The following is a 16,779-nucleotide window of genomic DNA, read 5'->3' as shown; positions in this document are numbered from 1 at the left end:
TCGTCAGCCACTCTGATATGTAGGCATAAAGTAGTGAAGGAAATGGAAAAAGTCTACTTAACGAAAATAAAATTACAGGGTACAAATTTTCTATGTATTAATCAATTTATTTACAGACCTTGGTGTTGAATTAATTTCTTATAAGATTGCCTTTTACTGCCTATTGATTTTGAAATAGTTTCCAACTTGGCTATGTGGTGGAACCTAATACTTAAATATTTTTCTATTACACACCGTATTAAATTAATTTTATGTTCATCTCCAGCATATTCATGTTCAATCTCTAAATTGGCGAAAACTTGATTATTACCAATGAATTTTTTAAATATATTCATCACGATAGTTTGGTGTTTCTTTTCCGTGGTTAACGGAATGTTTTCAACCAATAATTTTCGCACAACTGCTTCACAAATGACACAAATTTCAAAAAGATCCTTAGACGGGAAGCAAAGACCACCTTTGTTTTTCAAATTAATAAGTTTATGAAAATCAAATTTCTCGTCAGTCTGCAAGTATTCTAAACATTTAACACATTTTATAATTTTTGCCAGATAGCGCACTGTACTCCCTGATATATATCCAATTATTAATTTGTAGTCATCAAATGCACTGTGATGTAAATGACTTGCCAAATCAACCGATTCATTAACGATCTCACGAAGAAATTGCAGCGAAGAATTTTCATCGCATTCTTCTTCTTCGTGTCTGTATGACGATGAAGTGCTGTTTATAATTTGAGTCGTTTAATTGCAATTAAGAATTGCTATTCTTTCTAACGGAACACAATTACCTTTTGTAAGGCACTTTAATTCTAAATGTGTCAGTATTTTTCTATAACTTGCTTGAAACTGCTTAACATTGGGGGGGTTATCGTTGAACCCTCCGTGCATCCTGATGGACGTAAATAATATTTAAAATGATCTTGACTTAATTTATAAGTAGGTAAAAAAATCAACTTTTTTTCAGATTGTATATAGCACTTTTAAACTTTCAATATTAATTAATGTACCTATAAATCCTGATTTGCATTTTGGTTTCCACGACTGGTCTATAAAAACGCGTGATGAGAAAGACAGGTCGCCCATCCCGTTTAACTTTCCTTTTGGTAACAGTTTTAACTTTTAAGTTCAAAATATATTCTTTCAAAATATTTGATTTTTATTATTCTCACATAGAGGTTTTTTATAATCGAATTGCCACATTGTTCTCGAATTAAATATATCGAACATATCATTAAACTGTTGAATAAATAATTCAGTAGCCTCGGAATCCTGGAATTGCGGAAGGTTCAAGTCCTGTCTACTATTTTCAAAGCGTTCGCAACACTATTGCTGAGAATCTTAATGGCTAGCTTAACTTTCATTATCTGATTTTTATAGTGTATGTGTCTTTTTGAAAGTTTATTAGCTAGATGGATCCCCTCTTCGTTTTGCAAAATATTTAACTTTTCTAAAAAATTCCACTGTATTAATTTATCATTTTGATCAAGAAATTCTTTTTTGACTCAAACTGATTTCTTACAAGTTTAATAACGTGACTAGGATCCACAACGCAAGTGACTTCGTACTGAGAATTTGGGTGAGGATGTTCAAATGTAGTTTTTAATGCCTTTGCATCTTTGATTTCGCAACCAAGTAATTCGACTGCGGTAAAATTTGTTGTGCCCATCGAACGTTAACGAAGCAACATCTACACCGGCATCAAAACACTTGATTAGACACATTCTTATAAGATTGGCTTTTTGCTCCCCTGTTATACCATTGATAAGGAAATATCCTAAAGGTATTTGAAAACGGTGATTTATCCCTACTAATAAAAACACTAATGCCTGAGAAGCCAAAGGAGCAGTTTCTTATGTACCAGTTCCCATATCTACAAAACCAATGTATTTCTTTCTATCCCATAATTTTTGAGGTCGGATAGCCACCTCATCAAAGACCAAGTTACATATTGGTTTATGTTCACTGACATCGGATTTAGCTTTTAATGCTTGGAAAGATTCTTCCGTAAATCCGGGCTCTCCTTTTATGTGACCGTACCATTTGGCTAAAGTTTTGGGGTGCGGAAGACACGTATTGAATGTAGCTCTAACATACTCATACGCTTTAGGTGAGTGATAGTTTAGCGTGAGACAGATTTTTTTCATGGCAGGGGTATATTGGTTTTTTTTTTTTAATTTTTTTCTGTTTAAGGCGTTAAATATGTCAACAACAGCAATATTGCCATTTAGTGAATTAAACAAGTCTGTATCTATGTAGTTCTGCTTTTTCAGGTTATCTAGTATTTATTTCTTTTAACGAGATATTTCTCGTGTAAAGACGTCTAACTTTTTGGTTTAAAGTTTTTACTTTCCTTTTATATTTTTTTAGTTTTTTCCCTAAAAGTAAAACTCTTTCTCGTAGCTTGTACTTCTTGGGGGTGTCGAAAATTGATGGATCTTGCTCTGACTGAAATGGTTGAACAGCACATGAAGTATAAGGCTGGTTTTAATCAAAAGATGATAGGTCTGGTACCGCAGTTTGAACAGTATGTGAAGCAGAAGCTACAGAAGGCTGGTTTAATTCCGACGATGCTAGGTTTCTGTATCCGATGCAGCATAAAGATGAACATTAGGAGGTTGGCTGGGGTCTGCATTGTCTAATCGCTCTGGTACGCCTGGTAAAAGCTTTGGATACTCGCTTTGTATCACACGACGTAACCCTTTATTTGTGTAGAACAAGTCATCGCTTTTAAAATGAGCCGAACAAACTACGCTACGGGGAGTTGGATGCCATAATGGTTCATTCCGTTTATAGGAAACAAATAACTTTACGTTGCGTGTCACGTTAATACCGTTACTACAATAAAAAACGTTGATAAACTTTTACAAGAACCAAATAACTTGACGTTACGTGTCACGTTCTCAAGTTTTAAGCCGTGTAACCCAAACCATCCTCGCTAGGTAAATCATCTTTGCCCACATATATGCTACACTCATACAGATATCCAGTTTTCGCATCACACCTGCACCAAGCTTTAAATCCTCTTTTAACGGGCTTCATAGGCATGTACTGCTTTTTGCTGTGTCTTCCTTTAAATTTGATCATACTCTCATGAATTGACTGAGTCTGAGAAACGGTGGCGTTTTCTTTGAACGTGTTGTTCAAAATTGTAAGCATGGGCCTTATTTTTTGTAGTTTATCGTGATCAATAGGTTTCCTAGGTAAATGGGTAGTAATGTCGCACACTTGTAAATTCTCCAATATTTTTTTAAACCTCTTGCATGTCATTGTTTGGCATATCTCAATATTTCTATAAAATGGATCAGAGCTCCAATACAGTTCTATGTCCGGTGCCGGTGATATGCCCATAAGAATAATTAAAGCTAAAAATGCTTTAATTTCATCAACATTGGTAGGTGACCAAAATTTTGACTTTTTTATCGTGGCGTATTTATTAGTGTTTTGAACAATTAGTTCCAAAAGCTCGTTTGGGAACAAATTGTCAAAATATTCACTTGGCAGGGCCTTTTGGTTATATATCTGTGTAGGTTCTAACTGTACATCAAATTTGTGTCTGTGAAATGAGGAATATCAGTGGTCCATTCCCTCTCGACAGACTGCAATTGGGCATAGGTAGGCATTGGTGCAGTTTGAGCGGTTTGGTCGGGTGGGCATGGGCAATTTGACCAGTATGAACAGTTTGAGGATTTTGCGGGGTTTGAGCTACTGCTATGTAATGTGGATTCGGATGTGGGTTATCCTCCAAAATATCGAGCAACTCTTGTGTTGACAAACCTTGAATTTCGTCAAGTCTATCGTTGAGATATCTCGTACTGTTGTAGTTTTCGGACTCCTCGTTTCCCTCCTCGTCTTCCTCGGATGATCCTTCCTCCATTTTCTGCAGGATATCAGATAATTCAGAGTTGTTGTGAAACATCTGCATAATTTACCAAAAAACGGTATAAGTATGTTTTGAGGCCACTATTTTTGTAAGTTTAAACTATTCGAAACAAAATTATTAAAATATATTATTTTACTTACATTCATGGTTCTTGAAGCAGTTCGTAGATACGTAAAACGTTTATTTCATTGACGTACAATGCAAATGACAGTGTCATTGCACGTATAATATTTACAAGAAATACCTATAGTTTCATCTACGAATACGAATCTAAATGCCCGACATACTAAGAATGATTTGACCTGCATGGTTATCACTTATCAACTATCATAATATAACATTTGTATTCTAGTAGGTATAGTTATTTAAGTAGATAATGTAGATACATAATAATATATAAGACGGGGACAGACCCGACAAATGTCGACCGTACCGTCCCTCAGGATATATTTTACTATCGGTAGTTATTCGTCATGATAACTTCGTCCGATTTTATTATACTTACAAAAAATAAATACGTACCGAGAATGCCCTTAAACGAATTAGGTACCTACTCGTATTTTTGATACACCCTGTATACTTAAAAATAAATAAAAAAACCAAAGAGACCCAAAATCTAATCGGGCCATGGGAAGAATAGTTCCCACACAGGCAAATTCTAGCCAGGCAATGAGATAGAGTCATCCCACATCCTAATTCTGGTCATATCACAAGGACGCAGGAGTATTTAGCAAAATATATGATTATATTACCTTACAATCATTAAAATCATGAAAATAACAAAAAATGGTTCGATATATCTGCTTGTGTTTTTCTTAAATTCAGTAAAGTGTTCGAATTTTTAAACAAACCACTAACATCACGTCAAGTGGATTTAAACGGCTGCTAAAGATATATTATTGGATTTTGAAGCGTGTCATGAATGAAGATCATAAAATAATGTTTTCAGTGATTGATATAATGTTTCGTAGGAGATTTGGAGTTAAACCTTGACTATTATAACCGATATAAAATGTGGGTGGAATATATCCCTTGGCCTGATCAAGAATATAATAAGACAAAATCTAGTATGACAGTTCATTACTTAGACAGGCGATGGGATAACTGTAACCCACATTTTTATTTCTGGTTTAAAGGAAGATCTCCGACTTTCATAAATACATTTTTTACAAGGCGTTCAATACGGTTGCTACAGCATATAAAGTACATATTAAGACACGCTGGTTCTTCGGGGCCTGGTAAAGGGTTAAAATTACATTTCCAGTGAGAGGACACTCTTATTTAGAAAATGACAAGAACATGGGTCTCGTCAACCAAAAAAGTCGAATGGCATTGCCTAGTGATTGGTACGATTTACTAAGGATTTCACGGCAAAATCCTTTTTCACCTCAGCACCTCAAACAGGCAGGTTTTGCTATGAGAAATCTGAGCAAAATCGCATTTTGCTCACTCCGTGAGACAAAGTAACTTTTTTTTTTTTTTTAAATGCTGAGTACAGTGTTGAGTCTACACACTGAATTCCAAATACTTGAACTTTACTTTGATCTGTCATTTCACTTCAACACGAAAAAAGCGAGAAATAGGATCAAATGTGTTGATTACAATCTTAAATTAAATTTATGGTATTAAAAATATATTGATACATGACAACGAAATATTTCCAAAATGTAAATTTTCCCTATCTTTTAATAAAGTATGCAACCTCGTTGCACGAAAGCCGCTTCTCTTGTGTTTTTTTTTGTAAAAGAATTCCGTAGCCTCTACAGTTGGAATAAATATTTGTTAAATTGAAGGAGTTTATAACAAATCTATTTATGTTTATGTAATAGAAATTTTAATTAAATTCATATTTAAAGGTTTATTTATAATAAATTATACGTTTATTGTTCAAACTTTTTAATGGCCCCAAGATGAGGCTTTACTTTATGCAGTATTAAAAAATAAGTGTGACATATTATTATATATTAGCATTAGCACAAGAAGTTCTAAGTTCAAATTACAATGCATGTTATTATGACTGTTATGAGTATGAGATTTGTATTGTATCTACTGGACACTTTATTATGGTTTTAAATGTGATTATTATATTTGTTTCTTAATAATCGGATTATATTTTAAAAAAATGTGTTTGTTTTGTAAACAGGTAGGTATATGTGGTTTTATTCTTATGTTACATTTAAATGATGTTCTCGCGGCTGAGGTGAAAAATTGTATGTGACACACGAGACCAAAGTTTTTTTGCATCTCATGTATTTGAATTCCTTGATGCTCTCAGGATTCTAACCTAGAATCACTTGCTGACGCTCGTAATTCAATTGTAGAATCCTTCGCTTCCTCGGGATTCGAAATCAACACTCGCACCAAAAAACGACTTGGCTCTCTTGTTGCACAAATAACTATTCCCTTTGAAGTTATAGAAGTTGAGAGTAGTAAGATGAGAAAGTAAGACCATCACCACCACCACACTACACTGACGCGTTTCGAACTCAACCAGAGCTCATCTTCAGAGTGACACAACCGTACACCATGCTACCAGTTGTTAGTCTAACAATGAGATGAGCTCTGGTTGAGTTCGAAACGCGTCAGTGTAGTGTGGTGGTGGTGATGGATGGGTTTGTGTGATTTGTGTGTGTTCTTACAGTGTGGAGGTGGAGGAACTGCATGAACACGCATATTTTGCATAAGCTTAGCTATCGTAAGGTCGCGGGTGAGCAAGGAAATTATTTGAGTTCAGAGAATACTCTTCAGAGCTCCTAGTGTACACTCTATCATTCTGTTTATTGTACTTCTCTTCAATATCGAAAATCTTTTCGTCTGTAAAGAGGATATCACAACTTCCGGGATCTTTTGAGCCTTATTGTTTTTAGACGGGCATTAAGTAAGTGCCCACTCTATTTTTTGTATGCTCGTAGACTAAGATCTTCGTTTAAAATCTCAACGCCATCAACTTCTGTTTTCGGACAGGATTTCTTGCTATGCGCGCCTTGATCGCTTTGATCACTGCCGGTGTTCGTACGGAGCGAGGCCGGCCAATTCTTTTCTTGTCCTCAACACTGGAGACTTCATTGTACCTATCAATAGTACGGTACACAAACCTAAGCGTTATATTTAAAATTTTGAGCAACTTGAAAATGGTACTTGGCGAGTGCCCACAGCGGTGCAATGCTAAAACAGCTATTCGGTTTTCTTTCAATGTCCACTCCATCGTGAGAAATTGCAGCGAATGACTGTTTATTGTTTTAAAATAATTGTCAAACATTCAAAAATGGAATTCAATCAAATTTTCTTCAAATAATGTGCCAGTGACAGAACCTTGGGACCGACTACATATTACGATGTCTCTGTCTCATAATCAAAGAAATTAGACCTAAAGGGCCCCATATACGGTACGATTCGTCTGTACGATCGATCTGATGAAAATCGACGAATCGTACCGTGTGTGGGGCCCTTAAAAGGTCACAATGGAGAACGAAATGCAAACTTGTGACACCTGTGACACGGGATGACGTGACACTAACGCCACTTTGATGTGATGACTTTGACTTCGCAACGCCATGATATACTTAGTAATTTATTCAAGTTTATATTGAAAATACTCGATAATCCGAATTTTCCGCCTGCAAGTTGTCGACTCGGATTGACTAATTTTTTACGCTCTTCAATTTGATGTGCATTTCGTTCGAGTCTACCGTACCCCTTGACGAAATTATTAATATAGAAACTCCAATTCAATAGAATCTGACAATCTTGTAGACACTTCCAGCATACTAATATAAACACCGGGCTGCCTAAGGCTTTGTGATGTGACTATTATTCTTTTTTGATTCCTTTTAGATCATAATTGCAACAACAGGGACATATATAATCAAGTGTGCCCACGATAGGGTGTCTTAAATATGTAGAAAATTGTCAGATTCTATTGAATTGTACTTTAGATATAGTTTAAAGTTCTCGTATGTTTTTTTCCAGACACTAGGACATTTCATCATTTAAACTTTTTTACCATGGACTGTTTGACGCTAGGACTTGGTGTATAAATAAATAAGGTTGACGACAAAATCGTTTTTTTTTTTTGAAGTTTGAAGATTGACAACTTATTATTTATATAAATTTAGCCAGTGATCTATCTAGCTATGTTTTATTTTATTTTAATGCAAGTTCAACTAAGTTTTTTGTCGATCCTTGAGGTGTATAAATAAACAAACTTGACTGTAAACACATGGATTTTCTAGATTCAACCCACAAGTGGACATTGTTTGGTCTTGTGGCATCATGGTCGGCCAACAAGAAAACAAAACGATTTTTGCTGCAGTATCATAATGATAAGTGTTCGACACAGCCTATGGGAGTCAACAAAATTGGCGGGACGCCGCGAAAAATATTCAATTTCTTAAAATTATAGGAACCTCAGCTTTACACTGGACATAGTTTTCGGCGAACATGGGCACGTTCTTGGCTGATTCTGGAGCCGATTTTACTACAATAAAACGACACGGTGGATGGAGGTCTAAGGAGATATTGGGGGTTCAATCTAAAATAAATCAAAAATCAGGAAGCGTAGTGACCATAAACTTGAAAGAGACCTCGGGTCATTGGTCTCGCCCGTCTACTTCCAGAGTCACAAATACAGAAGGCTCTGCTGAGTCGCCTACTTTCACTATAATCCCATCACAGTCCATTTGTAACGAAGCTGAAACCTCAGCAAAAACTCAAGCTTCAGTATTTGCTGAGGCTAACTATTGTGAGGCTAATACAACAATATCGGTTCCAAACAAAACTGTAACTGTTAATTTGAAAAATTACAATAATTGTATTTTTAACTTTTTTATATTATTTTTTTTGCAAATATTACCTATTTTGTTTTATTTATATCACAAGCGGACCCGGCAGACGTTGTCCTGCCCTAAAAACACTACATTAAGGCTCAGGCTTTTTGGAAACTGAAGAGAAGAAAGTGAGCCCCAAGCTCGCAGCGGGTGTTGGAAAGCGGATTAAATGAACCGATAAAACTACTACCACTTTCACTACTCCACTGGATTGCTTTGCCACGAAAACTGAGACAATTACTTAAGGAAAAAAAAACCTATCAAAGAAAATGTTGGTACAACTTCAAAGTGAAATCAAAATCTCACAACTCCATCTTAAATGACAGCCTTGCTGCTCGTTCTCTGAACACAAATTCAAAACTTTAATAATATTCACGGAAAGAAAAACATCAAAACAACTAGTATAAAAATTCAAAACTAGGTTACCAATCATAATTTATAACAAAAAAGGCTATGTTATCATGCAGCAGAATTATGCTGCAGAACCCATAATTTTATTCAGTTGTTTTCTTAGCGTTTTTCTCTTGCCGAGCTGTGAAGTGCTTAGGCACAAATACTTAATTTTATTTTTTGCATTTTATTTCCTCGTAATGTGATAAAAACCATTGTGTGCATCACGCGGGTAGTAAAGGGATTACAAACTCAAGCCACTAAAAGCTCTCCGGCTTCGGTGTCGGGCTTCTAATACTCTCGCTAGTAATCCCTTTTCTTACAGCCCTTAATGAACAATGTACTATTATGAGCGTATCGTTGGCATACTTATTTTTGTTGCTGATTTAAAAAGGGAATGTTTCTTTGAACGGATTCTCTTGATGGCTCGGAATCAGAGATGGGACATTTTAAAAATATTAGTATTTGAAATGCAAAATACAAAATATAAAATTCCTGTTTCTGTAAGCTGCTTCAACTTTACCCTCTGTCTCCAACATTGCCTGATTTGATTTTGAGTCGATAACTTAGCACCCGTATAGGTTTTTAAACTTTTATCCCCGTGATAATAATTCCCGTGTAGATAAAAGTTTAAAAACCTATAAGAGTGCTAAGTTATCGACTTTAAATCAAATCAGGCAATGTTGGGGCCAGAGGGCAAAGTTGAAGCAGTTAACGGTTCTATTTTATATTTAAATACTTTTTTAGAAAAGCATTTTCCATTTTCGTCGTTATAATATGTTCTGCGCTGTATAATATACTCTTTGACCATTTTCCAAATGTACGGCCAAGTGAACAACATAGTGTCTTTCATGTATAGCAAATTAAAAAAATACACCACATAGATAGCTTCGTTACTGCTAACATAGCGGCCCATTTGAAATTGAATTATCTCATCGTTTAAACTTTCGGTAGTGTCTCCGAACACAGTCATGTCACTCACTTCAGTTGCCCTAGCTAGAAACTAATTTGGTATTAAGGTAGCTCTTACAGCTCAACCATCAAAGTCAGTCTGAATCTGAAGTCTGAATTTATTAATTTTTATGTCTGTCTATGTCAGTAACCAATCTAAAATGACTGAATGAATACCTTTACAATTTTGTGCGGACCTTTAACTCCTCGTTATGAAATTGTTACTTATTCTAAACTGTTATATACAATTTAGTGGAAACTGTTGAACTTTTAGTTCGTCTTGTCAAAAGTCGACGGCAATTACGTTCTCATCTCGCAGCCGCGCCTCTTATCTCAGCTTTCTCAGCCCTCTCAAGTGAAGCGTGAAGCCTTTTACTTCACAATGAACAATTAAGATCCCTTTTTCCTAGTTTTTTTTTTAACATCAGTCCCTCTCGTTGATTCGTAAAAATCAAGCGAGTAGTGAAGTAAGAGTAAAATTTATCCAATGGCTCCTGTTTGTTTTAATACTTACCTACTTAACATAAATACAGTAAAATGTGTTTGAATGTGCTATTATGATGTGATATGATATATTTTGTCTGATTTTGATTTGAAAGTGACCTTTTCATGTATAACATTAAATCATTGTGAATTTTAACGCAATGCAAACTATGAAAAATATATCGCTTCTGAACGGGCACAAAATATATATAAGTACGAAACGAAGGCTTTGTATTTTCTTCTGTCAAAACTTTGATGGACAAAACATTAGTAGAAGATCCGAATTTAAAAAGATCTTCACCGGTCTGATAATAGAATGAAACGTATTTTATAATAAATTTAGTATATTAGGAAATATATTAGAAATGGGTTTGCTAAAAGAATCCAAGATGGGCTATTTTTTATTTATTTAATTAAAAATGTTTTTAAATTAATTGTTGCAACATCGAGATAATAGGAAAATTTTATATTGACTTAAAGTACTATAGAAACTTTTGGAAGTTTACTGTCCAGCCACTTTTGAAAATATAATGTCCGGTCACTTTTGGAAATATACTATATAGCTACTTTTGGAAGTCAAAGAACTTTTGTTAGATCATGATCGGACCAATTTTCGAATTTAGACTGATGACAATCACCGAAAAAAGTACAGCACTGTCATATAATACATTGTCTCTGTCATTTTGGTCGTGACATTATTGACATGTCATTTGTTTATGCCAGCCTCTCGCTTCTTGCACTTTTTACTATTTCAGATTTTAACCGACTTCAAGAAGAGGAGGTTCTCAATTCAATTGTGTTTCACGTCATTTATGAATAGATTTTACAAATTATTTTCTTTACACTCCAAGGGGTGGTGGTGGCTTTATTCAGGATTGTAGAAGTCAGTTTTATAAAATTTGAATTTAATAATTTTACTTCATACCATACAAGGTTTTCTCGCGGTGTTACTTGTAGATCGTTCCTATATATCCAATTTATACCCACTGAAATCTTTGATAGTAACATGACTGAATTCCATTGAAACTTTTTTTATCGGTAGGAATAACAGAAAAAATATCAGATTTTTAAGTAACATCAATCAATTGAAAAAAATGAAAGAGTTTCTTTACTGACAAATTGCGTTAAATCTTACATCGTTGGGCACAGGCAATTGAGACAAAGGGTGAAGCATTGGCTGTCAGAATAACCTATCTATTAATGTCTACTCGTTAGTAAATCGTTCGTGCCCCGAAAGTCCCGGGGTATGCAAATAAAAAGAACTTTTTATAGATTCCGATTGCTCTAAGAAATGGTGTTACATACGAGACTATTATGTTCGACGAAGAGAAAAACCAGGTACTGGTTCAAGTGGAGAAGCATCAAAGAAAAGATCTGATCTCTTGTCATTCTTGGACAGCCTTCCATCGTCCCAGAGAAGCAGTATTTACTAATGTAGTAGATGAAAACCCAGGAGATAATAGTGTGATCATGTAAAACTCTCATGATAACAGAGAATAAACACAAATTCCAACAGATGTAACTATAATAATACGTAGAAAATACTCATACTCGTAACAGCGAAGAAACACAATTCACTCAGAAAATGGAAGATTTTATATGTCATAAATAAAACCGGCCAAGAGCGTGTCGGACACACCCAAAATAGGGTTCCGTAGCCATTACGAAAAAATTAAGTAATATTTTTCTAAGAATATCGTATTTTATACGGAATCTTCCATAGTTTAGGTATATTTTATACCTTAGGCTGCTATTTACTCTTAAGCTACTAATAATTCTCAAGCAAATACCGTTATAGTTTTCCTTGAAAGTTTGATATACTTAGGTACTACCATCCTGATTTTTTTTTAATTTTTCCACCCACCGGTTTAAATTTTAGAGGGGGGACGCTCGATTTTAATGAAAATTTGCACTTTAAAGTTGAATATTTTGTAAACAAATCGCTGAATCGACGGACGTACGGAACCCTAAAAATGTGTTCATACAATTTAACACAAGCTTGTGCACCGGACCTGTAGAAAGATTGTTTTCTTTAGCAGGTTTTTAAACCCCGACGCAAAAAGAGGGGTGTTATAAGTTTGACCGCTATGTGTGTCTGTGTGTCTATCTGTGGCACCGTAGCTCTTAAACAGGTGGACTTATTTGAATGCGGTTTATTTATTTGAAAACAGGTTTTCCAGCGATGGATCTTAGACATATTTTATCAAAATCGGTTCAGCCGTTTCAAGATTATCAGCTCTTTTGTTCGCTGCGGTATGAATCTTTGAAGCATAATGGTGTTTACTTTACTTTCAAACATATTATGTGGGGCCTAAAATTTTAAACACCCATGTATGCTATATAAATATGCAAGATTATGAAATTCTCGGCCTGATGCTGCAGCCAGGATATCCAGAACGCTAGTAGGTACACTCTTGATAAAACCATAGCAGATATATCGTGTTTGGATTCGTTTCGATCAGTATTTAATTCTACATACAATGCAATGGTGGCAACAGGATGAGCTGTAGCCTAAGTTAATTTAGTATAAGTACCTAGTAATATTTTTTTTATCTAAGCGTCGTCGGTGTCGGGGGACCGCTTAAGTTAATACTTTAAAAATAGAACATATGTAATTTAGTTTCCTGTTAACCATAGCGGTCCCCCGACACCGACGACGCTTAGATAAAAAAAATATTACTAGGTACTTATACTAAATTAACTTAGGCTATTTTTTTAGGATAAACGAATTCTTCGCAGATGAAGTCGCGGGCAACAGCTAGGTAGTGCATAATTATTTTTTACTTTTTAGTCGTCTTTTTTGGCGGCGTTTTTTTGGGTATTTTTTTTTAAATTTTTGCTGGCGTTATTTTGTGTCGGGGTTTTTTTATTCATTTTTCAACAAGAGGCTGTTTGTCGGACAGTTTATTTAAAAATCTGCTGTTTGTGAAAGGAAACTGGTTTCAGGTACTGATTAATCTTCTTTTACTCTGCTTTTTAGCCTATGCTAGGCTGGATAACATTTTATTCTTAATAGTATTTTGTATTTCAATTAAAAATAGCTAAAATACTGTATTTTGTATTTTATATTTCAAATACATTACTTAAATGTATTTTGTATTTCGTATTTTAAATACTTGCGAGATAGTATTTTGTAATTTGTATTTCCATTAAAGCAAAGCATATATTTTGCCCAGCCCTGGGTATATTGATGATACGACCTAATACCGTAATGTGTTACATTGTTGTCGTGTTTTGCGAGCCATAAATGAGTCAGCCGTTACATGTACATGTATAAGCAGTTTTGTGAACTGGATTTAGGTTATCTACGGCCACATTTTCGAGCAGTGTCGTGAAAATATATTTAGTTTCGCAAACAGATAGGTCGTCCATTTACTCTCGTGGATGCGTTTGGTTTGACGGTTTTTTTTAAATAGATGAGTGACGGTGTATTAATATTAATACGGCCGTGGAACTTTCCACATGTCTTTACCGTAAAGACGGCCGTCATATAGTGACGTCATTCACAGCCGATGATATGACGGCACCGCTATCCTAGAAAACCATAGATTTAGCGGCGCATCGTTAACAACTTCACCATTTTTTTGTTATTGTCGTCATGTCCCGATCTTGATACTTATTTGTTTTCAAGTGGGTTTAGATTCAGACATTGTTTAATAATAATATTTTACAGCTATAACGACATGTTTCTTATCATATGATAGATGAACTATTTTATTTGTAAAAACATAGTATAGCATATAGGTAGTGCCACCAGAATTGAGGTCACGCACACATGCAAGAACATGTCGTGTAATGACAGCAGGATTTTGACATTTACTCATTCATTTCATTCATTCTACTTTTGTGCAATTAGTTCTTTTTGTAGCTGTGTGTGTAATCATTCACTTCAACTCTCGTGTACATACATACCTATATTACTGGTTCTGACCAGAGGCAAACCATCAAAATCTCCTGATTTCAAAATGCGCCCATTTTAACCGTGAAATGACGGTAGGTTCTTCGCCGGCGACGTTGGGTTTAATTAAATTTGATGAATAAGTCGAGTATTTTTATACATTCATCAAAAAAGTACTTAATTTGTTAAACGTTCCATGTAGGGGGTTCAGTTTCTGCAGTCACTTTGATGAAATGCTGGAAATAAACCACTTACTGTGAGTAGCAATTAACTCTGTTGGTTCTCCAGAGCTAGAGTATCTATCAGTCTTAGCGGCACAAAATCCCGCCTTCTCTACATACAAAATTAAATATAAGGCTATATTACTGCATTATATTTGAGGGCCAGATTTTTTGTTGCTCAGTATATAGGTAGTAAATATTATCGTAACCTTTATATTAAATATATTGACCCGGATAACTCACGTCTTAAATCGAGTTTAGCTCGACATGATTCGGGCTAATCCGTAGCCCTTCGTCTTCGGAGCAACGCGACTCAACGGCTGCTGCAACACGCGCACTGCCAGGGGGCCTACCATGATCTTTTCATAAACGATCCAAACGCAGAGCAGTTCAATTTAGGCACCTAAACTGAATCGTCGAAATTGGTACCACGACGTTTATTTCTCAGAGCTGAGTCTCAATGGTTTACAAGTGAATGAAATTAAATTATTGTCTCTGGTCCGAAACTGAAACGTTAAGTCGCGAAAGGGATGCCGCTATAATTATGCAAACCAAATATTGTATAGGTACTAAAACCTCTTTATTTTGGAAAACCATAAATCTATGTCATTGCATTTTCTTAGCAACCGTTGAGTTGATTACAAATAAATTTGATCTGAGCTGAAAACTTAGTTTTATCAATGAGGAGTTAAGAAGCACAATGTCGTGATAGTACCCATGAAAAGTTATAAAACTTGAATAAAAGTTTAAAAGTTCTTGAATGAGTAACTTATACTGAATCGCAAAATTTGACACTGAAGCGATTCAATCCCCACTCAAGTTAAGCGTCATGGTACGAAAACCGCTTGAAGTGAGTGAATGAAAATGTCTGTATCGCTGTCGCTGAACCGTGCTTGAACTGAATCGCAAAAGTAACGTCGTGGTACGAAATAGCGATGCAGTTCAGTTTAGAGCCTAAACTGAATCGTATTAAGAGAGCGTGGTAGGCCCCCAGTGCTACGGATTAGCTCGAAACATGTCGAGCTAAACTCGATTTAAGACGTGAGTTATCCGGGTCAATATATTTAATATGAGTGAGTCTCACGGTAGTTTAATGTTCAAAATCTTAACCTTTATAAAGGTAATAACATCAAGTCGGGTCCTCGTGCTGTGCGCTGAGAGTCGCAGCGAGATGGAGTCGTGGGCCGACGCGCTGCGCGGCGCGCTGCACAGCGCGGGCGACGTCACCGACCTCGTGGCGAGGCTCTCCTGCCGAGACCATCAATGGTAACTACCGTACCCGCAACTTTCATCAGTCATAAACATACCGAAAAAAATAATACCCATAACCCATCATCAAGTGCATTTTTATTGTAGCGTCGCAAAGATTTGTGAATGTAGAAGAAGTGAGAATTATTTTTCAGCAAGATGGAGCACCATCCCACATCAAATCACCGTTCAAGCGTGGTGTAAGGCTAATTTAACCGATTTCTTACCTATGAATCAATGGCCAGCCAGCTCTTCGGATTTTAATCCTTTAGATTTTTTTGTGTGATCGTATATGCTTTCGAAACTGATTAATTATAAAATAGCAAATTTAGAACAATTAAAAAATCTTTTGAGCATAAATTGGGATGAAATTTCTGTGAAAGTAGTGCATACCGCATGTGATGGGTTTGAGAAAGGTTAGAGGCTGGTACGGAAACTTAAAGGCGAAGTGATTCCAAAATATCTTTTGTAGATATCTTTTATATGTTTTTTTTTAATCTATCTATAAAGATAAGAAAGATAGATAATAAAGAAAGATAATTTACTAATAAATGGTCAATATACAGCGTGTAAATTTTATACGGTCGTTTACTTTATCCACCAATAGTATCCAGTAATATGACTCATATAAAATAATAATTTTGTTAAATAGTGTTATTAATTAGGTGTAATGATTTTTTAAAGTCCGACTGGGCAGCAATGTACGCAGTCCAACTTTTTTTGACATAACAAGTAATTAACAGTTTGTTTACTTTATTTTTTATAATATCTTTTAAAAACTGCCTTTTTTCTTCATGGTTTTCTCGATTAATAGGAGCAATCAGGGCTTAATAACTTGACCAAAGAAAGATTTTTTCAAGTAAATCGTTACTTACAATGC

At 35.3% G+C, this 16,779-nt stretch overlaps 1 protein-coding gene across 1 annotated transcript in view; it reads left to right on the top strand.

Moving 5' to 3' along the window:
• The window catches only part of LOC141433861 (diacylglycerol kinase eta-like), a 145,281-nt gene that overhangs the window by 69,445 nt on the left and 59,057 nt on the right, over positions 1–16,779 (top strand). The window contains exon 4 of the mRNA XM_074099534.1: positions 15,772–15,917. Coding sequence (XP_073955635.1) covers positions 15,772–15,917 — 146 coding nt within the window. The remainder of the gene's footprint in view (positions 1–15,771; positions 15,918–16,779) is intronic.

The sequence above is a fragment of the Choristoneura fumiferana genome, chromosome Z (genome assembly GCF_025370935.1).
Source record: "Choristoneura fumiferana chromosome Z, NRCan_CFum_1, whole genome shotgun sequence".
NCBI classification, from domain to species: domain Eukaryota; kingdom Metazoa; phylum Arthropoda; class Insecta; order Lepidoptera; family Tortricidae; genus Choristoneura; species Choristoneura fumiferana.
This window is presented reverse-complemented; position numbering and strand designations above follow the sequence as displayed.